The 27,531-nt window shown below is 35.9% G+C and overlaps 1 protein-coding gene across 2 annotated transcripts in view; it reads left to right on the top strand.

Moving 5' to 3' along the window:
- Positions 1-1,145: 1,145 nt before the first annotated feature.
- The window catches only part of GALK2 (galactokinase 2), a 202,218-nt gene continuing 175,832 nt past the window's right edge, over positions 1,146-27,531 (top strand). For both annotated transcript variants that reach the window (XM_044665181.1, XM_044665180.1), the window contains exons 1-3: positions 1,146-1,264; positions 8,215-8,303; positions 20,264-20,387. In XM_044665181.1, coding sequence (XP_044521116.1) covers positions 1,212-1,264; positions 8,215-8,303; positions 20,264-20,387 — 266 coding nt within the window. In that variant the 5' untranslated portion in view covers positions 1,146-1,211. The remainder of the gene's footprint in view (positions 1,265-8,214; positions 8,304-20,263; positions 20,388-27,531) is intronic.

The following is a 27,531-nucleotide window of genomic DNA, read 5'->3' as shown; positions in this document are numbered from 1 at the left end:
TTCTGAGTTTTGTAAGTTCAGTTTATTTTACCAGTTGGCATATGTTTCCCCCCAAAATAGTATGCTGGTTCTTTACTCTTCTGAAATTGACTAAAGACCAGAAACATTCACGTCGTTTTCCTCAAAGAGAATAACATTACAACCGTATAAATCCAAGCACGATCTAGATATACAAGTATCCATATTATCTAAAGAAATGTCAGGATTTGTTTTTTGCGTATTAAATAGAGTTTAAAGGAAAAACGTTGAGCTGTAACTCTTTAAGGGGCATCTAGGTGGCGCAGTGCCTGGGAATCGGAAAGCCACCTTCATAAGATCAAATCTGGCCTTACTCAGGATGTGACACCTCCCCACCCACCTTGGGCAAATCACTTAATCCCATTGGGCTCAGTTCCTCCTCGGTAAAATGAGCTGGAGAAGGAATATCTCCAATATCTTTGCCTAGAAAACCCCAACATGAGGGCAAGAAGAATCGGATACGACTCAAACACGACCGTGAACTCCACTTCCAAGTGGTAGCACTCCAACCTGAGATGGGGTGTGTGCAGGAAGAGGGACGGCCAGTGCTGGTCTAAGTCCACTACCTTTCTCCTTTAGGGGGAATTTTGAATTTTGAATGTTAAATGTTAATGACTTTACCGTGCTCTATAAACAACCATCGAAACGTCATAACCCCCCTTAAAATTTGACGCAAAATTTTCTTTGTACTCTGCAGGGCCCTTTCTGTTGACTCTGGGGTGGAATAATTTATTTGCAAATGTCCAGGATATGCAATGTCAATTAATATTTCTCTGGAATAGAAACGGTCACAGAAGGGAGCAGTGCTGAATGGAATCCAAGGGTCAGAGGTGGGTGGTTTTGCCGTGCAGGGGGTGGTCCAAGGTGATAATTGTATTCAGACTTCATCCGTGGGGGGCTTGGGGAAAGTATTTCGTCAGCTCCGGGAGTACTTCTCGTAAGGACTCCCGCGAGGCAAACGTCTGCCGAGTACCTGGCCAGCCGGGGGGCCGAGGGAAGCCTCTGGAAGGAGGGGTCAGGGGAGGAGCCGCAAGCTAGCAGAACTAGCCCACTCCAAGTAGCCGGACTTCCGCGAGGTACAGTACTGCCTGTAGTACCCGGAAGAAAGAGGCTTTTGCAGCTGCTGTCCGTCCCATGATTTTCTTGGGATCCTGCGTAGTTAGTGGAAGCGGCTGAAGAGAGGAGACAAGACCATGGCCGAGGAAGGTCCCAGCATTCGTCTGATCCAGGCGGCAGAGCATCCCAGGTGGGAGAATGGAGGTCCTGGGCTCTGGTCTGCAGGCTCTGGCCCTTTTACAGTGTCTCGGCGTCACGCCCCTGCCCAGGCTCTCTTTCCTTCGTGACTGCTGCATTTGCTCTCTGTCAGGACCTTGTAGAATAATTAAAGGTTTCCCTGCTGTTCTGCCAGATGACAGAACCGCAATCTAACCTCTTACTCCTCTTTTCCTTTCATACCAGAGGAAAAATAGATTGGGGGGAGAGGGGGGTTGGGGGGGGGAGTCTGTGCCCTGAAGAAGAAGCACTGATTTTCTCTGTTATTTCATCCCTCCTTTTTTTCCTTTTTGGTATGTGAACTGGGAGCAGGCCCATTCTACCTGAAGTTATTACTCCTTCCTTCCCCCAAGCCCCTCCCCCCTTCCCTCTCCCCCGCCCTCTTTTAGGAAGAATGACAAAATACTCTCTAAAGCCCAAATCAGCTGCCTTATTGTGAAGTGACATTATCTTGGGTTCTTGAAGGCTGTGGCAGCTAAGGACAAATTCTACCAACCTGAAATAATTTCCAGTAGGCCCCAAGGTTGAATTCAGTGTCTATCATCTAAGAATCAGTTTAATTTCAGAAGTTTTCTGATTGTAGGTCCTAACAATTTGGTAGGATTATATTTTGAAGACTGGAAAAGTGGTGATCTAGGTTGGTGACTGGATCATCTGAAGTATTGAGTATCTAATACAAGTAACATTTCATTATTACACTGGATGGCTTTCTGAGCCTCTTCTATTTTCATCACAAAAAATGTTTTAGGAATTAGTGGTCTCCTGAACTCCTGAGATTTCAGTTTCTAAGCCTAATTACAGTCTAAACTGGGTCATTGTGGGCAGTTTCATGGTGCCAAGGGAGGACATTTAGATAAAAGACATATTGAGGATATGGTATAGAAATTAGCTATTGATTGTAAGGACAGATGAGTAAGAGTTTTTGCTTTTAAGGAGAACATTTGGTCTAGTTAGATAATCTAGTTATGTATTCTATTAGTTTCATTTCTTGGAAATTATTTTTTAAGCATAGAAAAATCGGTCAATTTATAAGCCAAACAATTGTTCAAAGTGCTGCTATAAAGTTTGTAGTGTGAGCATTAGCTTTCTTTTTTGTCTGACTCAAACTCATTTTGAGGTGCCCCAGTTCACGCACGAATAGGCAGTGGTAAAGTAGAGAGAATGCTGTGAAGTTATGCAGAAAACTGGGATTCATTTTATATATATTTTAGGGGAGCATTCATAAGCTAAACATTATTTGATGTATCTTTATATGATACAGAAAAGAAAGATGGCTGTTCATTAAACATTAAACAAACAAAAATAGGTGGTTATACAAATATGAATAGTGTACATGTTGGAGAAAAATATGTATTTTTAGTGATAGGAGACCAATAAGGGAGTTATCCTCTGAGTATAGCTAACTTCACTAAATTAGGGAAATCCACATACCAGGAGAACTTTCCCAGGATACTGGCATTTTCAACCTTTAGAAGCTAAGTATGTATCAATGAAAAGTGAAAATGAGGCATGGAAGGACCCTTAACTACTGCAACTCGTCTTGTAGTTCTTGGGGGATCATTTACAGCAAAATGGATGATGCAGAACTGGGTGAAATTGGTATGGATTGAAGCAAGGCTATGAAGGAGAGAGTCTTTGTGTTATCCAAACATGTAGGGAAGTTCCTGATGCAATACCAGGGGAGTTAATAAGGGATATTAAAGCAAGGGAAGCTGTCAACTTCAGGAAATTTTTTGAAGTCAGTCTCTGGGCTTCATCTAGAAAGGGTAATTTTGTCTACTTTTCTTGCAGGGTCAGTGGCAAATAGAATAGATTTCTAGGGAATGCACATCATCTTTGAAATCCATAAATATTTCCCAATTACATTTAAAGAAAAACCCCATACTTTCTTTCTTAGAATTGATACTCAGGCAAAAGAGTGGTAAGGACTAGGCAATTGGGATTAAGTGACTTGCTCAGGAAAGTATACTTAGAAAATGTCTGAGGCCAGATTTGACCCCAGGTCCTCCTGATTCCAGGCTTGGTGCTCTATCCACTTTGCTACCCTGCTGCCCCACTAATAATACATTTTAATCTGATTTTGGCTGACACTCTTGAATTCCAGAACCAGTATATGTTAGAGGCAGCACATAAATCCTGGTCTTTTTGAGTACAAGTCCAACACTTTATCCATTATAATCTGCTTTCTGGAAATAATGGATCTTTACAAAAAACCAAGCAATCCATCTTCCATCTTAGAATCAATCTTAGAATCAAGTGTTATTTTCGTTCCAAGGCATAAGAGTGGTAAAGGCTATGAAATTGAGGTTAAGTGACTTGCCTAGGATCATACATCTAGGAAATATCTAGATTTGAATCTAGGACCTTCTATCCCCAGGTCTGGTTCTTTAGCTGCCCCAATGGACCTTTTTTTTAAAAGAAGTCTCTGCTTTGGACATAAATACTTAATAAATTTTTTTAATGAAGTGGAATCTAATGGACACATCTAGCAGGTGTGAAATACTTCTAAGAATTCTATAGTAATTTCACTTTTTGGAGAAAAATGGATGTGATGTAATATACATTACTGAAAAATGGTACAGTAATTTCTTAGCTTTTCCTCCTTAAACAGATTTACATTTTTCCGGTGATATGTATCTATGTATACATATACATACATACACATATATGTCTGTGGACACATACTTAAGCATAGCATTCATTATTATTTTGTAGGTAGGTTGTGAAGTAAATAGAGCATCAGATCTGATGTCAAGAAGACCTGAGTTAAAATATGACTACAGACAATTAACTAGTTATGTGATCCTGGGAAAGACACTTAACTTTGTTTGCCTCAGTTTCTTCATCAGTAAGATAGAGATAATAATAGCACCTACCTCTTAGGATTGTTGTGAGAATAATTTTGAGAGCTTAATACAGCACCAGAACATAGTAAGCTCTATATAAATGTTAACTATTATTGTTGTGTTATTATAATAATTATAAGTATTATTGTTTGTCTTATGTATTAGACACTGTGATAAGTGTTAGAAAACAAAGAAAAAATGAAATTTAGCAATTTTTATCAAATGAGTTAATATATATAAAATGCTTTGAAAATCTTAAAGTGTTATTTAAATGCTAGTTATTACTTTTTACGAGTGTGCCCCTAAATGGTACATCTCATTTTGGCCAAGGCCCATCTTTAATTTGAAAATACATTTGAAATGAAAATACATATATGCAAGTTGTTATATAAAGAATACAAATATATATAAATATCAGTCTGCTTATAGAATCAGAACACAATTTATAAACTGACAGAGCTTAATAAAGAGCAAGGACACAGAATTTTATTTACTCTGATGTACCCTTCTCCAGAGTCCTTGAAAAAACATTTTTTTCAAATAAAGCACCCTAATATTCCTATGAGATGTTAGTATTGGTTAGCCTGATTTTGAAAGAAAATTGAAGCAAAAATTAGATGACTTGTCTTTGGTCATGGTCACATCTGGCCATAGCAACTTTATCTCCTAATCTCAGTTAAGGCACCTTATAGATCAGCAAGATGTACCTGGGGCAGTTTTTCCATTATGCCCAAAGACTGAAATCCATGCTCATTCCAATGTAGTTACAACTATTCATTTGGTTCCCTAAGCTCAGTCACTAGCATTGCTATCAAGCATATCTTAAGTTAAAAGAGCACTCAGAGCACCACAGTCAACAGTTTGTTTCTAAGTTACACTGACAAATTCCTTCTGAACAGTGGGACCTTTGTGGGAACCCCTTTCATACTGAAAGTGCCCTGAGGTCATTAGACTGTTTTTTTGGCACTTCGAATGGCAGCATATTTTAAAGGCTAGAGTGTTCCCAGAACTAGAAGTATAACTACTTCCCAAATTATAATCATGACGTATTGTGTATTATTGGAGAGTTATCGGAGCAGAAACACTCTGAATACATAGAACTGAATAAAAGAGAAGTAAAATAAGATTGATTCTTAGAATGATATAGTTGGATCTTCAGAGTTCATTTTGTCCAACTATAATTTAGATCAATATTTCTTCTCTCAATCAATAAATCAATCATCATCATCCAGCTTTCCCTGGAAGACTGGTAGTGATAGGTGGAACTTTCTATCTCCCAAGATTAATCATTCCATTTGTGCATAGGAAGTTCTTCCAAGGAGACAGATTTCGGGGAAATATAACTTCTAACCTATGGTTCAAGTTCTGGCCTAAAGGTCAAGAAGGATTAGATTTTATTGTCTCTTCTACATGACAGTCCCACTCTTAATGAAGTCTTTTCTCCAGGTAAAGCATCCTCAGGTCCTGCTGAATTATGGAGCACCTTGAATGCCAGGAAAATGATTGTGACCATTAATTGGCAGATAATAGGGAAGCCAGTGAGGGTTTTTGAGTAGATGGGTGACATAACCAAATTTAAGCACAAGGAAATCTAATCTTTCAGGGATTTGAAGGATGGACAGGAGATGAGAAAGACCAGGCTGATAATAGGAAGAGCCTTCATAAGGTTAATAGGATTAAAATGCTTTACGACATAGAAATAGAATGCACCCAACTTGGTGATTGATTGAATATTAGCTTATCAATTTAGAACTTGAAGGGTCCTTACTAAGGAAACTTACCTTATCTAGTATCTAACTCCTTCATTTTACAGATGAGGAAACTGAGCCCCAGAAAGGGTAAGTGGTTCAGGGTCACCCACGTAGTGTCAAAGCTTGAATGCCAACACCGGCCTTCTCATTCCAAATTCAGCCCTTTCCTTTATACCACTTTCACATGACAGATAAGTAAGAAAGGAGCATCAAAGATAAAATGAAGGTTTGCAACATTCAGTTGTAGTGGGAAAAGAAATAAATCTAGTTTTGGGAAAGGAAATGGAATGGTTATAAATTGAGAATGAAAGACGAGATTGTATAATTTTCGTAAAATTGAAGGTTTAAAAAATTTTTGAGAGAAATTTCAGTAAAAGAAGCTTGTTAACATTCACATCAAGAAAGAGAACTGCTTGGAAAAAGTGCCATAAAGAAACCTACACTGCATCAGAAGATCCAGAATGAACTTTGGGATGTAATTGATTGAACTAAAGCAGTGGTTCCCACACTTTTTTGGCCTACCACCCCCTTTCCAGAAAAAATATTACTTAACTTCCCTGGAAATTAATTTTTTTAAAATTTTAATAGCAATTAATAGGAAAGATAAATGCACCTGTGGCCATCACCGCCTCCTTGGATCACTGCAGCACCCACTAAGGGGCGGTAGCTCCCACTTTGGGAATCACTGAACTAAAGGGAGTTGAACACATTTATTCTAAATGCAAATTCTTATGCCAAAGGGGATTGCCCCCTAATTCTCTTTTTGTCAGTGCACCTAGCAAACATTGGTTTTGCTCTCTCTCTTCTATTTCCCTCATATCTCTAACTATTGTAGTTTCTCGTCTTAGAAAGTGCAATATTGTATGCACCTTTAACTAGAAGATCTTTAGAGGTATAAACTAGTTATGTTAAATGATTCATTGGGGAGACTAATTTCCCAAAGAATGGGGGGGGGATTGTGAAGCTAGGATTAACCCTCCCTTTGTTTATTTTTAGCTAATCAAATCAAGAATTTAAAGTACCTCTACTTACCATTAAGTATGAGAGTTCACAGTCACTAAACTCACACTTAATGGTAATCAGGAGTACTTTAAGTTCTTGATTTGATAAGCTAAAAATAGACGAGGAGAGAGTTAATTCTATCTTCACAAGATGTTGTTCAGTATATTCGGGTAACTCCCAGGATACTGAAATAAGAAGAAATTAATTTCCTCCAAGTGAGTGGATCTTCAGAGGATTTATGGACAGATATAAACAAGAATCATCCCAGGTGAGAAGATATAGAAGACTGCTTTCTTCATTGAGAGGAGACACAGATATCAGTAAAAAATCATAGATTTATCAAAGTATCAGGATATCAAGGAAATTGGCTTAACAGATGTAGTTAATATTTTTTCTGCTATTTAAAAAAGAAAAGTATTTTGTGGAAAGCTACAATTGGCTTTCTCTTTTGCCTCGTTTCTTAAAAATCTCCAATGCATTTTTAAAAGTCTATTTAATTAATTAATTTATTTAGAATATTTTTCCATGGTTACATGATTCATGTTCTTCCCTCCCCTCCTCCCACCCCCTCCCATAGCTAATAAGCAATTCCACTCGGTTTTACATGTGTCATCCAATGCATTTTGAATATACCTTCCTAACAATTTTTATCAGACTTAGATGAGATCTTTTACAACACATCTTAAGAGCAAATCTTCATTGATAATGTGTTGAAACCCAAAGGACACTATGACCTTTTAGATTATTTTTAACTTTAATTCTTTCGAGATTGGGATATTCCATGAATTGCAGACATGTTTTGGCAACAATAATCATTTTGAGGTCACCCATTTAATTTCCTATTTATTGGAAATGACTGATGGGTATTTACTGAAGTTTTTTGTTTTGAAAATAGTTCATATATACTTTCTTGTGACTTTGGGAAAGAAAACTCCAAGTAAATTTTGGTTGATTTATAACAGGAAGATAATGCCTTTCTATTTCAAGGAAAGAATCACTAATAATAATATTTTTGAGTGCTTTAATGTCAATTAAGTATTTCCCTCCCCAAAATTTTCTGATGTAGGTAATTCAAGTATCATTATGCTCATTTTACAAATGAAGAAACTGAGATCCAGAGAGATCAAAGTGATATTTCCAGTAATCACACAGCTAATAAGTACTGGAGCCTAGATTTTAATTTTGGTCTTCTGGTTCCAAGAACAGTATTTTTTCCATTATGCCATAGTACAATGATACTAGTTAGGAGCTGAAATATGCATTCTTTTTTATCCTTAGAATTTTATGTTAAAAAATATTCTGAGATATTTCACTTTGCCTTTCAGACTTCTAAAGATGAAGGAGATGTTTGTTTCCAAATTTGGATCTGTTCCTGAGTTTTATGTTCGGGCACCAGGACGAGTCAATTTAATAGGTACTTAGAAATTTATTCTTTTATTTTTTTTGCTCTAAAATACAAAACTGGAAAATTCTAAATTTTCTTGTTAATATTTTGCTCAATTTTTTCCTTGGGGAAGGAGGATTGAAGAAACAGATTTTATGAAATGCGTATATGGTTGTGGAAGTGCTTAAGCCTCCCCCAGAGCTCACTTCTCAAACATGTTTGAGACTCAGTTTGTCTGTTCATTCCTTCTTTTGCGTGTTTGATTATGCAGAATAATCTGACAGAAATGTTTTTATGGAGTTGACATGACTTGGAATTTTTCTCTATGCTTTACTCTAAATTTATAGTCCTTACTAGGTAATTTAGCTAAAATTATAAAGTCATTCATTAGATCAGGAGAAGTGGTGTTCACACCTGTACTCCCACCCCTTTATCCCCCCATTAATATATACATGACTCACTTAAATTTAAACTACATTATTAACATTTTCTGTCTCATTTTCTTAAATCTAGACAACTAACAAAACAATAAATGAAGTCCTAATTTGTAATCTGTTGATTTCTGAAGAGTAAATGCACATATTGAAAATTTAACATCTGACTCTTTAGAGCCAGTTTGAGGATACCTTTGCCTAGGAGAATACTTGGGAAGTTATATGAATCAATAATTTAATTTTATTTATTTTTTTACATGTGTTATAATCTAGGTGTTGGAGGTCTTTGACTATTTTCCTTCTGGCAGTCTATAGAGAGGCCTCTTTTAACAATAGTGTTTACTATATACATTTCCTGCCTATTGAGGAAGGGTGGCTGAATAATTCTTACTTTGTGTTAGCATTAAGGTGATCTTTCTCAGGAAAAAAGAGGTAGCTCATAGACATAAAGCTGGAGAGACTTTCAGTTGGCTGTCTAAGCCCAACCCCTCAGGTTTTACAACTCCCATGGATTTAATTATTATCTCTATGCTGATGATTCTCAAATCTACCTTTCCTGCCTCTGTATCTCTGTTGATCTCTAATCTTTCATCTCCACCTGCTTCATATCTCAGATTAGATGTCTAGTAGATATCTTAAATACAACTTGTCCAAATTAGAACTCATTATCTTTCCTCCTAAACCTTCCTACTTTCCTTATTACTGTAGGGCAATTCCATTCTTTCAGTCCCTCACACTTATAACTGAGATTCTTATCCAGTCATCCTGGACTCTCTACTATCTCTCATACAACATCTCCCATATCTAAGCTATTGCTAAAGCCTATTGCTTTCATCTTTGCAACATTTCTCAAATATTTCCTCCTTTTCTCCTCTGATACAGCCACTATTCTGGTACAGACCCTCATCACTTCATGCCTGAATTATTTCAGTGGTCTACTGGTGGATCTCTCCTGACTCCAATGCATCCTCCATTCAACCACTACAGTAGTTTTCCTAAAATGCAGATCTGATCATGTCATTCTCCTACTCAAAGAATTCAAGAGACTTCTGTTGCTTACAGGATCAAATACAAAATGCTCTATTTGGCATTCAAAGCCCTTCATAACCTAGCCTTCCCCTACCTTTCCAGTCTTCTTAACATTTATTCTTTTATACAGTGATTTATAATTTATTCTTTTATACAGTGATAGCCAATCAACTGTCCTTGCTATTCTTTGAAAAAGATATTCCAAATCTTGGCTTTAGGCATTGTCTCTCTAGCTGTCTCCCATGCCTGGAACAATCCACCACTCTGATTACTAACCTCCCTGGCTTTCTTTAACTAAAATTTGACCTTCTACTAGAGAGCTTTCTCTAACTCTTCTTAATTCTAGAGCTTTCCCTGTTAATTATATCCTATTTCTCTTTTATATGGCTTGTTTTGTGTATGTTTGTTTGTGTGTTGTCTCCTTCACTAGACTGTAAGCTTCTTGAGGTCAAGGACTATCTTTTGCCTCTTTTCGTATCCCCAGCATTTAGCACAGTGCCTGGTATATAGAAGATGTTTAATAAATGACCATTGATTGATAAAAAAAATATGACATTTTTATTTTGGTGAAATTTATTGACTGCATTTAATGCTTAAGAAATGTTTATTGAATGAATCCGTTTTTACCTAATCAGTTTATCTAATTACTCTGTAATTTTGGGAAGCCTTGAAAAGAAATCTATAACTCCTGTTTTAACTGTACCATTTTGATGTTCCCTTTTTTTAAAATTTTTTTCTAAGTACTTACTTTCCATCTCAGAATCAATACTGTTTATTGGTTTTAAGGCAGAAGAGTGGTAAAGGGTAGGCAATGGGGGGCTAAATGATTTGCCGAGGTTCACATATCTGGGAAGTATTGGAGGGCAGTCCTCAGCAAGTGTAGAGAAGGAGGGGAGGGGAGTGGCTTGAGCACTCTTCTCCCCTTCAGCTCTGCTGCCTGTGACCTGCCCACCAACCCCCTATGTGCTCCCATTGGGCTTCTGGGCAGAGGGGTGGGGAATGTGAAAAATGTCATCAGGCATGGTGAAGAAGGGGAGGGGAGCAGCTCTGCCTGAGTCCCTCTGCCTTTCTAGCAGTGAACTTTGAGTGGAGGGGTGGGAAGGCAGCACAGGTGTCCACCGAGAGTGCTCTGCATACCATCTTTGGCACTCCTGTCTTAGGTTCACCATCACTGGTTTATTAGTTCTCTCTGTAGATGGCTAACATTTTTCTTCATGAGTCTTTTGGAATTGTATTAAGCCACTGTCTTGTTCACAGTAGCTAAATCTTTTATAGTGTGTTATTTAAAATCACTTGGGATACTTGGAACTACATTTCCCGTGATTCCCAATGGGTTTCCTGTTTTGGATTATGTATTCAAGGTGAGGCACTGTTTTAAATAGGGGGAAGTGACTTTGAACTTCCTCTCTTTAGCTACCTGAGCGCGGGAAGATACGAAAGGTAAAATGGCTGAGGCAACGTTGGAATAGGTTTTCTTACAGGTGCATGGTCAATTTATCTCTATCAGCATGGCTTTTATTAAAATACTATTCTCCCTTTTAATATCGGCTATCCTCATTTTTATAAACAACAACAGTTCATCCATCCTTATAATATTGCTGTTACTGTGTGCAACATTCTCCTGGTTCTTCTAATCTTATTTTGCATTAATTCATATAAGTATTTCCAAGACTTTTCCAAAACCATCTTGTTTGTCATTTCTTATAGCATGCATAGCAGCTACATCTTGGTAAAACCATTTTGACAGACAGTTTAGATCAGGTTGAGGGTAACCTATAGGCCTCAAACCTGTCTTTGAGTTGGGCAGGGTCTGCCTCAAGTATGTGAAGACATTCCTGGCATAATGGTTGGATGAAAACAATTTGTTCCAATGGCCATGAAGGCAACTAAAAGTGTTACTGTGGAGCAGTTAGAGTTGGTTAGACATAAAAGACCCCAAGGTCATCTGCTACATCAAGGACCATTGCAAGTTATCTTGATTTTTGTCTTGCCACTATACTTTAATGACTCTGGAAGAGAGTAAGGCTGTTGACTTTGTATAATTCTGCCTCACTTAAATCCAATTCAAGGTCAAGTCAAGATATTGCCATCATGATGTCATTGGTCTACTTCAAGAGGAAGGAAAAAGAAGAATAACAATTGATTTAGAAGTCTTATAGGAGACCCTGTATTCCTCGAGGGAAATTTTCTATAAGGAATTCTCAATTATTTTTGGAATTTTAACCCAGATTGTATTTTTTCCCCCAATATTAAATTTTTTTTCCCCTTTTACATGGAGAAACAATTTTTGACAGTTTTTTTGACATTTTAAAATTCACGTTTTCTTCTTTTCTCCCCTACTGTAAGGGGGAAAAAGGTTTTTTTTGTTTTGTTTTGTTTTGTTTTGTTTTTGGTTCAATATATTAAAAGATGGTTGCCAGGGGAAATTTCCCCAATTGAGGAATAACCTCAAGTCAAAATTGACTTTATGGAAGTTTATTTACAATTGAGAAGAGAGAGAGGAAATAAGGAAATAAGAATCTAACACAGTAGGTAAATTACTACTATCCTCTAATTAATCCAGGTAGATCTAATTAACCCTCAGCCAAGAGTCAGAGGGCCAGAGTCTCTATTAAAGGGAAGTTCCCTAAGAGAAGTTCAGGAGGATTCAGTCTTTAAACTCACCATATGGACTTCTAAAGAAGATATTGAGAGCAGTCTCACCAAGGTCTCAGCGTTCCAGCCAGCACTCCTCCATGGACCAGGAAAGCTAGAAGACTACAGCAGAAGACCTTCACCAGCAGCCTTCTTCTCCAGAAGACCTCTCTCCAGCAGAAGACCTTCTCCTTTTAAAGGGGTTTCTTATGTGTCATTTCTTCCTAGTTTGTGTGTTGAATCACAACAGACGCTTCATTAGGACTGCCTAGGGGGCAATCAGTTGATTCTGATTTGTCACCCACTCTAGCACACGTGGGTTATGGACCTTCCAAAATTGGAGGTGTTCTCACTTTTGGTCATTAAATCTAAAGATGGACAGTGTAGACTAATCTAATTGTCACACTACCCAAGGTAGTGAGAGTTTAATATTTATATATTATATATTAATATTATACCCATACTTTCATGTAGTACATATTTCCATATTGCTCATATCATGATAGAAGACACACATATAATAGAAATCTCCTGAAGGAAATATAATTCCTGAAGGAAAATGACATGCTTTGCTCTGTAGTCATACTCTTAAAAGTTTCTTCTTTGGATGTGGATAGCATGAGTCTCTTCTGGTTATCTTGGAGACTTGCTTTGCTGGTTTAATCCTTCACAGTTGATCATTATATAATATTTCTGTTGCCATATACATGGTTCTCCTGGTTCTACTCACTTCACTTTGCATCAGTTCAAATAAATCTTTCCAGGTTTTTCTGAATTCATCCTGTTATATTATTCCTTATGGCACACAAGTATTCCATTATAAACATATACCACAACTTATTGGTCTGTTTTTCAACAACCCCTCCATTTCCAATTCTTTGTAACTACAAAAAGAAGTGCTAAAAACATTTTGGTACAAGTAGGTTCTTTTCCCTTATCTCTGATCTCTTTAGGATATAGATCCAGTAGTGTTACTGCTGGGTCAAAGGGTATGCATAGTTTTGTGGCAAATTTTCCCACATTCTCTCCAATATTAATCATTTTCCTTTTTGGTCATGTAAGGCAGCCTAGTAAGTATGAAGTAATATCTCTCAGATTTACATTTCTCTAGTCAATAGTGATTTGGAGCATTTTAAAAATATGATTATACATAATTTTAATTTCTCTGAGAACTGCCTTTTCATATCCTTTGGCCATTTTTCAATTGGGGGAATGCTTTATATTTTTACAAATTAGACTTAGTTCTCTATATTTTTGAGAAATGAGGCTTTTGTCAGAGACATTTGCTATAAAATTTTTCTCCAAAATTATTGTTTCCTTCTAATCTTGGTTGTGTTAGTTTTATTTGTATAAAGCATTTTAATTTAATGTAACTAAATTTACCTATTTTGTTTTTTATAATGTTCTCTGTCTTCTTTGGTCCTAAATTTTTCCCTTATCCATTAATCTGACAAACTTTTCCATGTTCTCCATATGTTTATGGTGTCATCCTTTATTTCTAGATCAAGTATCCATTTTGATTTTATCCTGGTGTACTGTGTGAGGTGTTGGTCCATGCCTAGTCTCTACTGCTTTCTAGTTTTCTGAGCAGTTTTTGTCAATTTGTGAGTTCTTTCTCCAAAACCTTGGATCTTTGGATTTATTAAACACTAAGTTGCTATGGACATTAACTGCAATTAACCTAATCTATTCCATTGATACCCCACTCTGTTTTTTAGCCAGTACCAGATTGTTTTGACAATTATTGCTTTATAGTATAGTTTGATATCAACTAAGACTATATTTTAAGATACCTTTTCCTTATTCAAGATTACTATAAATGTTACATGAAATCATCTTGGGGCAGAAAGTCATGCCTTTGCATATGAGAAATTAGGCCAATCTGGACATTTCTTGAAGCCAGGAGTAGCTTGAATATTGAATAAAGACAAATCAAACAAAAATGGTTTTTGGCAGACTTGAGCTTCCAAACTATAGAATACTAATTTTTTTTTCTAATTCTAAAAATAATCATCTCAGGATTGCTTTTCTCATTTTAGTCACCTATATTCAAGAAAGAAACATAAAACAGCTGCTTGGATTGTAATAGGCCTTTTTATAAGTATTCAACAGCCTGTAATATGTAACTGTTTATAAAAAGTAATTTGTTGGGTTTGAGTGATTTTATATATATATATATATATATATATATATATATCCCAGTGGAATTGCTTGTCAAACTTTGGTAGAGGGGAGGAATGAGAGGAGGAAGAAAACATGAACCAAGTAACCATGGAAAAAAATTTTTTTTAAGTAATTTGTTAATTTGTATATGTATTTGGTAATGATTGGGGTTTTTTAAAAACTTTTTTTAAATTAACAGACATTTCTTTTCTCTCCTTCCCATATACTCTTGTCTTCTTCCTCTTCCCTCTTCCCTCCATTGAAAAATATGCACATATGTAACTCAGATTTCTTCACTGGCCATGTCCAGAAATGCTTGTCTCATTCTACATTTTGAATATTTATGGATAATTGTAATCTCCAGGCCTACCAATTATTCTAATGCTGGACTCTTCCTAACACCTGTGAATTTTAGGATTAAAAAACTATTCAGAAAGGACTGTCTTTAGAGGGCAGTTAAAAAGTATGCCACATGGACTTCATGCTACTCTTTGGTGCAAGGCACTAAAAGAGACAGTTGAAAGGACAACTTCTGAGTCTTCCTAGAGAATTTTATAGAATTTATAATTTTGACAAATTTGACAATTATGTCCTAGTATTCTGTATTTGTCTCCCAGGAGGTATATTAGTTATAAATATTCATCTGCTTGCTTAAGCCTTACACTTGCTTAAATGTGTTCATAAGCCTCTTGTGTTTTGCATTTCTTTTCTGAGGAAAAAATCAATATCCTATATCTTATTTTTAGCATATTGAGTATTTTTTTATTCCCCCTACATAAGCCAAAACAAAATTTTAAGTGACTGTGTTGGGAGCTCTAGAAAGGGGTCTGAAAGAACAAGAATACTTAAGAAAAAGAACTTTACTCCTTTTTTTTTTTTTTTTTTTTTTTTCAAGACCAGGCTTCCCCAGGACTGACCCTGATCCAGAGCCAAATGGAACTTGGTGTAGAGAGAAGGTGTGAATGGCCCTTCCTCTCTGGCCTCAGCATCAGTAATTACTTTTACATATAAACTGAATCTTAGAGAAATTGTGATCTTCTTCTCTTTTTTTCTGCCTTCCTCTTGTCCCTGTTTAAGGGTTGTAGCCAGCAGCAAACTTAGTCAAACTTTAGATTCCTTAAAAATGGTATTGTGAAAAGTAAAGTGAGCAAAACCAGAAGGACATTTTATTCAGAAATGGAATATTGTAGATTGATCAGCTGTGAGGGACTAACCTGTTATCAGCAAAACAAGGTCCCAAGATAACCCCAAGGGATGGATACATGATAAAAAATGTCATCCACAGTGTAGAAAAAACTGTTAGTAAATGATTGCAGATCAGAGTGTGATATCTTTCACTATATTTCCTTCATGAATTTTTTTTATTGTATATGCTTCTATTACAGCCCTAGGAATGGGGAAACATGCATTGTATGAAAGCACTAGCATAACCTTTATTGTTTATTGCCTGAGGAGAGGGGAGAGAGAGAATCTGAATTGCATATTTTCAGAAAACAATTGTCAATAATTGTTTCTACATGTTATTGGGGAAAAAAAGAAAGAGAATGGTATCATCTGATCTAGGCCCAGCTGCCCTCTGTGACTAGTTTGATGAAGCTTCCTATCTCTCATATTGTGATTTATTTCCAGATCCTTAATTTCTTGACCATGATGGGAAAACTTGTGATAGTAATAGTTGATATTTTTCTCCCTCTGTTTTTCTTGGCTTTGGGAATAGTTTAACAGAGAAAATCCTCTCTTTAATTTTACTTGAAGTTTAGCCTTCATTTATCCATTTTTATCCTTCATAATGACTTTCAGTTTTTTTCCTCTCATTTGACCTTTATGCTTTCCTTGTAATCATTATTTTTTGCAAAGTCTCACTTTTTGTTTTCTTATCCTTCCTCTTTTCTTTAATGTTTTCTGTAGTCTGGTGTTTTAATTAGAAGTATTTTTTTTTGTTTAAAATATTTGGCTTTTCTCTTCTACTTTATTCCTTTTTAAAATTCATTTCTATCACTCCATTTTTAATCTTGTCCCTTCTCACTTAAAGCTGAATTACCCTTCATGTTTCTCTGCTTATTTACTTGATTTTACAAAAATGAATATCCTTTTTTAGCATCACATGGTCTAGAAATGTTCTTATTTTGTTGTAATGGGACCTCGTCAATTTTACAACTCACCTTTGCCTTTTTTATAGCCTGTGTTCGAATAAGCATTTCTCAGTTCTTCATTTTTACAAGTGGATTCAAAATATTTCACTTTGCATGTCACTTTGCTTTCTCTTTTGTACCCCTTCTCTAAGGTGTATTCCAAGTCCTTCTCTGTACATATGATGTTTGTAGAAAGGTAGCAATCTTTTGAGGAAAAAAATTTCCTTTTAAACTTCCTTTTGGGATGTTAGGGTGTTGGGAGGATAAAGTATAAATTGAAGCTGAAATTTTCCCTTTTCCAAGTGTTACTTGTCATTATATATGACTTTACTTGGGTTACTATCTTCTGTTTTTCCATGTTCTGAAAAATCAAAAGAAATCCAACTCTTCTCTGCTTGAACACTAGGAGGAGCACCACATCTAGTCTCTTCATGAACTAACTTTATTTTATTTTGTAATAAGCCTCTTTTTTTTTTTTCCGGTATAGTGCCATGGCAAAGGTAAGGGTTGCTTAGCCTTGGGCAGAAGAAAACAGGAAAGACCTGAGCCTCACTTTCCTTATCTCTAAAATGGGAAGGCATACTTGTCTTGCTTACCTTCCAGGATTGTTGTACGGGTCAAATAAGATAGTGGATATAAAACTGTTTCACTTTACAAAGCATTATATAAATAAAAATTTTAATTTTCAAAGATGTAATAAAAATCTATTTTCACTATCTCTCCCCTGCAAGTGACAGGGAGGAAAGAAAGAAAAATCCTTTTAACAAATATGAATAGTCAACTTCTTACATTGGCCATGTCCAGCTTCTTTATCTTTTTTTTCTGAGAAACTTAGACATCAAATTATCTGTAATTGCCTGAGGTTTCAGAGAGCAGGTGACTTGAATTGGAGTCTATTTTTTCCCATATCCTACTCTCCCAAGTATATGCTTGCTTTTCTGTTTTTCCCATTGGCTCCCTCATAAGCTTCAATTATGATGGGGAGCACATAGAGGGGATAGAAGGAAGAGAGAAGAGAACAGTTCAAACTGAGGATCTGGTCCTAGACAGGGGGTCTAAGTAAGATAGAACTCCTTTGTTTGGTTCATCATAGGAATTAGTAAGGGGGAGATATAAGATAAAGATCTTTTAAGTATATATTTAATATAATGATTGAAATATATGCTTTTATAAAAAAGATAAAAATGTACCATGGTGATTTCTAGTTTCATTACCTGTACTAAAACTAGCATATAGTTATATTTAAAAGCCTTAATGTTTTCTTTATAAATGTTCAAAATATTAGGGTTTATGTCATAGTATTTATTTGGAATCCATTCTGATGATAAGCTGAGATTTTAAAAATTCCACACTCTATAAAAGAAAGCAAGTTGTAAAAGTTATTGGATTCTAGGGAGCTGCTAAGGGAATAATTTTAAGGACATTTCATATAACAAAGAGATGTTATATGGAGTAGTGGTTATAGAGCAGTCCCTGAAGTTTGGAAGATCTAACTCTGACACATACCGGCTCTATCACATTGTGTAGGTCCCCTCTCAATGACCTCAGGTAACTTATAGGACTGTCCATTGCAGAGAAGAGGCTCACTTGCTTTGGTATAGGGAGTTTCCTCACCTGGGAATTTCTATACCAGTAAAATCATCCTTCCATTCTCTATCCTGAGCCTTTCAAAGAATATGAGCTCAGCGACTACCAGGAGGCAAAGTAGGGTCATGGTTAGTTGTGTTTAGAGCTTGGGTTCACATCCTAGCTAAGGTATTAGATGGGGGGCATGTCTCCCATACCACCCTCCCACAATGTGAGGTATAGATCATCATGGTTCACAGGGAAGACAAAGGAGAAGGTCTGAAAAAATGGTGCTGAAAGAGAAGAACTTTAGCTGATAATCTTAATTAGGCTAGTGCTATTCACTTAGGAGAAGGTCATGAAAGCCTCATTCTTTTTCTCCTTGTTTTAAAAAAAATAAATATTTATTGAATTTATTGAATTTCCACGCAAGATTTAAGTTATATGATCAAAATTATTTCCTTTCTCCCTTTCCCTTTCCCCTCCCAGTACTTGCAGGGGATTAGATCTGGGGTACATGTATTATCATGCAAAACACATTTCCATATTATTCATTTTTGTAAGTGAGTAATCTTATAAAACCTAAATCCCAAAACCAAATAAACAATTGAAAAGTTGTGTGCTTTCATCTGTATTCTGATTCCAACAGTTCTTTATCCAGAGGTGGATAGCATTCTTTGTCATAAGTCTCTCAGAATTGTTCTGAATCATTGTATTGCTGAGAATAGTGAAGTCTCTCACAGTTGATCATTTCAGTTTTGCTGTTACTGTGTACAATGTTTTCCTGGTTCTTTTCTTATTTCACTCTGTATCAGTCTATGAAGGTCTTTCTAGCTCTTTCTAAAATCATTCTGTTCATCATTTCTTATAGCACGATAGTATTCCATAACCATTATATAACATAATTTCTTCAGCCATTCCCCAATTGATGGACATCCCTTTAATTTCCAGTTCTTTGCCACCACAAAAAGAGCAGCTAGAAATATTTTTGCACAAATAGATCCTTTCCCATTTTTTTTTTCATCTTCCCAGGATACAGATTGGATCAAAGGGTATGCATTGTTTTATAGCCCTTTGGGCATAATTCCAAATTGTCCTCCAGAATGGTCCAATTGGTAGTAGAACATTTTTTAAAGCGCAGTTGAAGGTATCCAATAGGATAATGTGGGTTTTTGGCAACACGTGTTTCTGAATAACTTTAAAAATAGTTTATATAAATTATAGATGACTAGTATTTGAAAGGAAAGTAATCTTATGCTTATGCCTTTTATTTCAGAGGAAAAAAGTTGTGATTTAATTTGTTTAAATTCCAATTACAAAAAAGCACATTTGCTTCATCCATATAAGAAAACCTGCATGCATTTTAAAAAATGGAATTCAGAATTCTTTTGAGAGAGTAATTAGGCAGTTTAATAGTATACCAGACTTTCTATGTGTTTAATGTATCAAAAAAATTTTTTTATAGAAGGCAACTTAATCTAAGATTACTTATTACAAAATACAGATGGACTTTCTTCATTTAGCTTTCTCCAGTTGTCATTTTGGATTTAAGTTTTGTGACTAATATTGATGATTAAGATAGTAATTGGGGAAAATGTTAGACTTATGGGAGAAAATGGGAAGATTTACATAGTACTTGGAATGAGATTTGTTACTTTTGGTTAAACCAGCACAGAATTAACTTTCTTCTTTGGCTAGCTATAGTTAATGTGTAAACATAGTGATTTGAAAAGAATGATTACATATTAGAAACAACAGCAGAGAAAGACCAACTCGTGCATGTATTAGAATGCCAGAGAGAGCACTGAAGAGCTCAAGATGTTATTTGTAGTTGGCAGAAGTTCCTGGCAGAGATGTCCAGGATGGAAGAACACTGTCACTCTTAGTGGGTTTTTTTGTTTTGTTTTGTTTTTAGTTTTTATTTTCCCTTGAAACCTGGTATTGCATAAAAATTTTTTTCTACTATTGATATGCCAGTTGTTCTTTGGAGCCCATGATGTTTCTACAAAATGCTTTCGATTTTCTTTTCCAGGAGAACACATAGATTATTGTGGATATGCTGTCCTTCCTATGGCTGTAGAACAGGATATCCTAATAGCTGTTGAACCTGTGAAAAGTCAAACATTCTACCTAGCCAATACAAATTCCTTTTATCGGTGAGTATTTAAGATTGCCAGTAGGCCTATGTGTTCTGGGTCTTAAAGAACTGTAGTGGTAGAAGGAAGGAATGTGCTATGTCTACTGTAGCTTTCAGCCACTGATAACTCTTTAAAACACACTGTTTGGCTCAGTCTGGACACTTCCCTTTCATCTTAGTTCCTATTCTGGCTCACCTAAAGATACAGCTAATTCACAGTTATAGTCTTGATTTTTGGGACCAACACAAGCTGACAGCAAATTTCACAGCATCTGATTTGGAAGGGAGCACAGAGACCATTTAGTCTGGTCTCAGAACAAGGATGAAACCCCACCACATCATTCCCAATAAGAGATTGTCCAGCCTCTGTTGTAAGGCATCCACTGGAAGAAACTATTTCTTAAGGCAATCCATTCCATTTTGGAGGGGGTAATTCTTCTGGTTATGAAATGTTGGGAAAGACCAGTATCATGTTTATCCTACATCTTTTCTTTATGCCAAGTATCCTTAGTTCCTTTAACTGATCTTCACATGGAGTTAATTTGAGATCCTCCTCTGGCTGTTAAATTTCCTCTTATTTTATACAAGATGTTTTCTGACCCTTTGTTTTCTCAAAAATAAGACTAGGTGATCTTTAAAGTATTTTTCAGGTATGATACTAGGATTTCTGATATTGTATATAAAATGAACATAGTTTAGAAGTTAACAAAGAAATCAGATTTTCTTTTATTTAAATAATTGTATATGTTTTTAGCTGAAGAAAAAGCAAGCAGAATATAACAACTCTTTGGTTTATTTAAAGTTAATCAGAAGTTTTATAAATAAGTCTGGGGGAGGGAGAGTGGTAGAAGAGGGCAAAATATCCCTCAGTTAGCACTTTATAAGTTCTAGCATTCAGAGTAACAAACATCATTTTGTTTTCTGATGTGGCTACAAAATTAAGCTAGCAAAATACTGATCAATATTATAACATACAAGTTCTAAAAGTGAAACCTGTATCTTAGTTGTGAAGAATGTTTTATAATTCATAATAACTATAATAATACAACACTTAAACATTTGCAAAACGCTTTTCATGTATTCATTTGATCTTTTCAACTACCTAATAAGGTAGATTCTACAGGTTTTATTATTTCCATTTTACAGATAAAAAAATGAAAGCTCAGAATTTGAGTAGTTATACTGACTAGTCATATTGCTAGTAAGAGCTGTAGGGGAGATTTGAATCCAGGTCTGTTTTTAATCTAAGTACAAATGTTTCTATTAACATAAGATTCTTCTTCATGATATTTAAACATAAGAATGTGCTTTTGGAGAAAAAACATTAAATCATGTATTTTTTGATGAAGAATTTGATTGTTCCCCAAGCTTTTTTTATTAGAACTGATCTTCTGATCATTGGCTATTATTGAGAATGGTTGGTTTTTCATTTATTTTCTCACAAAAGTTCCTTGAGAAAGCTTTCCCTTCTACCTTCTAAATGCAAGAATTGAATTTTAATTCTAGAATCTCAGTGACCCTATTTTTGATATATAATTAAGATTTATAGTTATAAGATTAAAAATTTTGGGGAGCTGGAAAGGACTGTAGAGACCACTTAATTCGGCCCTTTTGTTCATTTCATAGATGAAGATATTGGGATCTAGCAGTATTAAGTGACCACTATATGATTGGTTAACTAGCTAGTTAATGTCTAACAATCAACTCACAGTACATGTTTTTTCAATTGAATGTTGAGAAACACCATGGTGTAATGGGGAGAACACTGTTTTAGAAATGGAACCCCTGGGCTTAACTCTTACTTTTGACATCTATTGGCTTTGTGACTATAGAGAAGTCAATTTTTTCTATCTGAGTTTCAGTTTCCTCATTTATAAAATTAGTTTGATAATACTTTCACCACTTACCTTGCATAATTTTTGTTGATAAAGTATTTTGAAAATTATTGTGAGTTACATAAAGGTGAGTTTTTATTCCAAGCATTGGAATATGTGATGATATATTTTTAGTCAATCAACAAGCATTTATTAAGCCATAGGCATTCTTGGGACACAAAGATAAATGTCCTTGTTGTCAAGGAGCTTATGTTCTATTGTGGGATCTTTATACATATATAATATTTTCCAGGGACATGCAGTTTATATTATGATTTCCATTGTACCATGATGCCTCTCAAAGAATTTTTAAAAAATATTTTTGGGATTTCAGAGGCATTGAGCATTGTTTGTATATACCAGGTAGAATGTAGAAGTTAAGTTTCTCTTATTTATCTTTTTGTGAGAATTGTGTAAAAGCGTTCATTAATTTTTTTCTGTTGACATTTTATTTTATTTTACCCCCATTCTTATTCATTCTTGTAAGTGAACAATCCCATAAAACCAAAACCTTGAAACATATACCCAAATAAACAAGTGATAAATCATATGTTTTCATCTGCATTTCTACTCCAACAATTTTTTCTCTGAATGTGGATTGCTTTCTTTTTCACAAGTCCCTCAGAATTGTCCTGAATCATTGTATTGCTGTTAGTAGCAAAGTCTATAATGTTTGATCATTCCACAATATTGCAGTTACTGTGTAAATGTTCTCCTGGTTCTGCTTACTTCACTCTGCATCACTCCATCAAAGTCTTTCCAGCTCTTTCTGAAATCATCCTACTCATCATTCCTTATAGCATAATAATATTTCATCATCATCATATTCCACAATTTGTTCAGCCATTCTCCAATTGAGGGACATCCCTATGGTTTCTAATTCTTTGCCACCCCAAAAAGAGCAGCTATAAATATTTTTGTACAAACAAATCCTTTCCCTTTTAAAAAAAATCTCTTTGGGATATAGACCCAGTAGTGGTATTACTAGATCAAAAGGTATACATTCTTTTATAGCCCTTTGGGCACAATTACAAATTGCCCTCCAGAATGGTTCTCTCAATTCCACCAGCAATGTATTAATGTCCTAATTTTGCCACATTCCCTCCAACATTTATGTATAAAAGCATTTAAAGTTTTATGGAAGAGCAAAGTGAACTAGAAAGTACAAAAGATCTGGAGGACCTTTGTTCAAATTTCGACATTGTTACTTACTACCTATGTGATCTTGGGCTAGTCATAGCATATTTTTTTCTTCATCTGTAAAATGAGGGAGTTGGAATAGATGACCTCTAAGGACCATTCAAGTTCTAAATCGATAATATTATGATTCCAAGAAAGCCATTGTTAATATCCTTCAGTTCAGTAATACTAATCTGAATTTCTACTCTATGTCCAATACTTGTAGGAAGGTCAAAAGGCAGAGAAGAGATAAATAAATAAGAAACAAAATGAACAATAAGTACAGAGGGGAGTTCTAGATAAGGTATGTTTGAAAATTCCAGATGAAGTGAAAGTGCATGTTGGTGAGTGAGATAAGGTTTGAAGAGTAAGATGGAACTGGGCTGTAGAACTTTTGAATGCCAAGATGAGTTATTTAGATTTGCTCTAGTATATATACTTATCCGAACTCACTGCCATCTTGTCAGATGCTGAATTTGTTATATTTTGGTACTTATTTATTAATATAAAATCTATTTCTTGATTAAGGATATTGATTTTTAAAAAAGTTCCTCAATAAGTAATGCTTGCTGGTGAATTTATCTTGCCTTATTCTATTACCCCATTACAGAACCTCGTAATAATCTTTTGGAAATCTGATCTAATTCTGGCTCAGTCTTAGGGATATGGATCTGTCAGAGTTATAACTAGCAATCTTGGCACTCAGGTTAGATTTGGGTTTTAGGGGACATTGGTGGGTAGAACTTGGCAAAGGACATTGGCTGCATGGGTAGAAGTGACTCTTAGAATACCATGAGTTTACACAGTAGGGAAATGAAAGGGCAAGGCTAGGAAAAAGTTTACCTGGGGCAAGGCCAAAGAGAGTAGAAAAATTTTGTCATTTGGTAGCTTCCTCTTTTAAGTACTACTGGATTGCTGGGCCTTGCGTCTACTCTTCTGATGCAGACTTGGTACTTCAAGGCCTTTCTATCAGCCCTGCAGCTGAACCCTCCTATTTTTGTTGTCTCTCTTTCTTAAGAGAGTGAACTTATTTAGAGCACGGACTGTCTTCTTATTCCATTTGCTTCTCAAATGCTTAGCATTGAGGGACTCTTGGAACATTGCAGCAAGTACTCACTAAATGCTTTTCCATTCCTACTAAGAAAACACAAAGCTAACTAATGAAAGCGAACAGTGCTTTGGGTGTCTTTATTTCATTGTCCTAGGGATGAACCCAGGTTTCCCTATCCTAGTTATAATTCTGGGATCTGATCTGATCTAGTATTTCCTGTACTAAATCTTTGGATCTAGTTTATTATGAGATGATTTAGGAGAATCCTTCCATTTTGGGGACAGTTTTGGACCAGTTCAGAGAATTGGGACATTCTAAGGCATGCCCAAGCAAATGGTTTAATATCATTAGCTAGAGTAATTCCAAACAGCTAGGTGGTTGGACCTGGAGTCATGAAGACCTGAGATTCAATGTGCCCTCAGATATTTAGCTGTGTGAGCCTGGGCAAATCACTTAATCTATGTTTGCCTCAGTTTCCTCATCTATAAAATGGGGGTAATAATAGTACATACTTCCCAGGGTTGTTTTGAGGATAAAATGATATATTAATAGTAAAGTGCTTAGTAAAGACAGGGTCTGGCAAATAGAAGGTGGTGTAGAAATGTTAGTGATTATTAAACCTGCTTTAGAATGACTGTAAACATTTGGATTAGCCTCAAAAGTACCCTGATTTTTGGGGCAGCATGATTATTTTGAACTAAGCTAATATATGAAGCCATCAGTTATTACTTTAGATCAGTGATTCTCAAAGTGTGCGCCACTGCCCGCTGGTGGGTGCTGCAGCGATCCAAGAGGGTGGTGATGGCCACAGGTGCATTTATCTTTCCTATTATTTGCTATTAAAATAAAAAAAAATTAATTTCCAGGGGGCTAAGTAATATTTTTTCTAGAAAGGAGGCAGTAGGCCAAAAAAGTTTGGGAACCACTGGTTTAGATATTCAAGTAATGTTCATTGTATAGTCTGGTGAAGCTCAAACTTTCAAGAGGCATTTATGTAATCAACACTATTACCAGATTTTTGGTTGGATCAGTGTCCAGTAATTACAATTGCATATAATTACAACAATAACTAGTGATAAAAACTTAGATAAGACATATTGCTTGCCCTCATGGAGTTTACAATCTAGGGGAATGAGCCACAAACACAGAAAACTTTAATTCTCAGTATTACATGTCAGGTGTATTATAGAGATGCAAGACAAATTGCTATATTCTGAGAGGGAAGGTCATGGCCATTTGAGGGAATTACAGAAACTTTCATGAAAAAGGCAGGTTTGGGGGGCATCTAGGTGACTCAGTGGATTGAGAGCAAGGCCCAGAGATGGGAAATCCTGGGTTCAAATCTGGCCTCAAACTCTTCTTAGCTGTGTGACCCTGGGCAAGTCACTTATAGGGGCCTATGCCTCTATATGATTTTTTGGGGTCCTGAGCGGCGTGGTGGCATAGGATGGTTAAGGCAGGAGAAAGAAAATGAGAACAACTAGACTAGTGGTTAGCCCATGCTGTTCCGAATTCTGTGGGCCTGGAAGTTTATTATATACTCATTTCAAAAAAAGAAGTCACAGTTGGTAAGGGGCAATAATCACGCATAATCCATTGAAGTCTAAAGAATACAGATGCAAAGACAAATAGTCAAATTTCAAACCCCAATTCAGCAGGGGATAATTCCTGGAGAGGAAATATCCCAGGGAGATGCTCACCAGTCAAATCCTAAAGGAGCCAGTTCTAATCTGAATATGCACTCTTATCTAATTAACATTTGTTAGGAAAGGAATCATTAACTCTGTAGATGCTAGTCTGCCACTTCAAAGCTCTCCAATAAGAATTCTAAGAAAGGTGGGGATCAAAGACTGAGTCAAAAGAGGAGCCTCAGATTTTTATCTTAGATGGCCCATTCTGTCTGTCCTGACATGCAGGGCAGAAAAATCATACACACAGTTTTACTTGCCGATGATTTTGTAATGGGATCCAGATAAAATATCTGTTACAGACTCTGTTTCTCTAAATGACTCCTAATAGCCTTCTTGGAGGGATCAAGTTGATTTTGGATTAACCTACCTGCTGGTACCAGAGCCTTTTTGCGGCTCAGGTGACCAGGACCAAACACAAAGACTGCCTCAGCCTGGATTGGTCAGGTAGGGAATCCAGATAACAGGCCCTAAATTTGATCCTATTTCTCCAAAGGTTTTAATACATAGAACGGCTTCCCACAGTCACTTAACCCCCATTGCCTAGCCTATACTGCTCTTCTGCTTTAGAACCAATACACAGTATTATTTCTAAGAGGGAAGGTAAGTTAATTAATTAATCAATCAATCAATCATTCAATTAATTAATTAATTTAAGGCAGGTTTGATTTGAGCTTTTACAATGTATTGGAATTTAACAAAGGAAAGTGAGGGGGAACATTTATAGCGTTATAGATTTTGAGAGGTAGAAAGACCCTCTGGGGTCATTAATTTCAATTCATTATGCATATTCTAAAAGAAATCAGTACTATAAGCAGACCTTGCATGTGGTCATCCATTTTTTGCTCAAAAACCTCTGTGAATTCACCACTCCTTACAGCAACCCATTGCACTTTTATATAGCATTAATTAGGAAGATTTTCTTGACATCAAGTCTAAATTTATCTCTTTGTAACTTCTACTCCTCGTTCCTGGCTCTGTCCTTTTAGATTTACGTATTTTTTAGTTTCATTTAAAACTTTGAAACATATTAATGTTTCAATTTATTGTAACTCAGGACCAATTTAATTTCTTTCTCACAGTGATTATTTGATCTCCACATGCTGTCTCTCTTCAATGTTGGATTATTTATTACTTATTGTATGGAAGCAGTAAAACTTTAGAACGTGGGTCATAAGAGGTATACTAAGGCTGCAGACACGAATCATATTTGATGTCTTAGGCATACAGTTCAATAAGCTACTAGTTGTTACTCTTGGCATTTGGGGTAAATTTCATGGCAATAATTAGGGGCACGGGTTTTGGCATGTTGGCTTGATCACATTTCTTGGCCATGGTCTTTCTCTCTCCGGTTTTGCTACCTTCTAGCCT

Source organism: Gracilinanus agilis, chromosome 2 (assembly GCF_016433145.1).
Source record: "Gracilinanus agilis isolate LMUSP501 chromosome 2, AgileGrace, whole genome shotgun sequence".
Classification (NCBI taxonomy): Eukaryota; Metazoa; Chordata; class Mammalia; order Didelphimorphia; family Didelphidae; genus Gracilinanus; species Gracilinanus agilis.
Note: the sequence above shows the minus strand (reverse complement) of the source record. Positions and strands in the feature narration are given on the sequence as shown.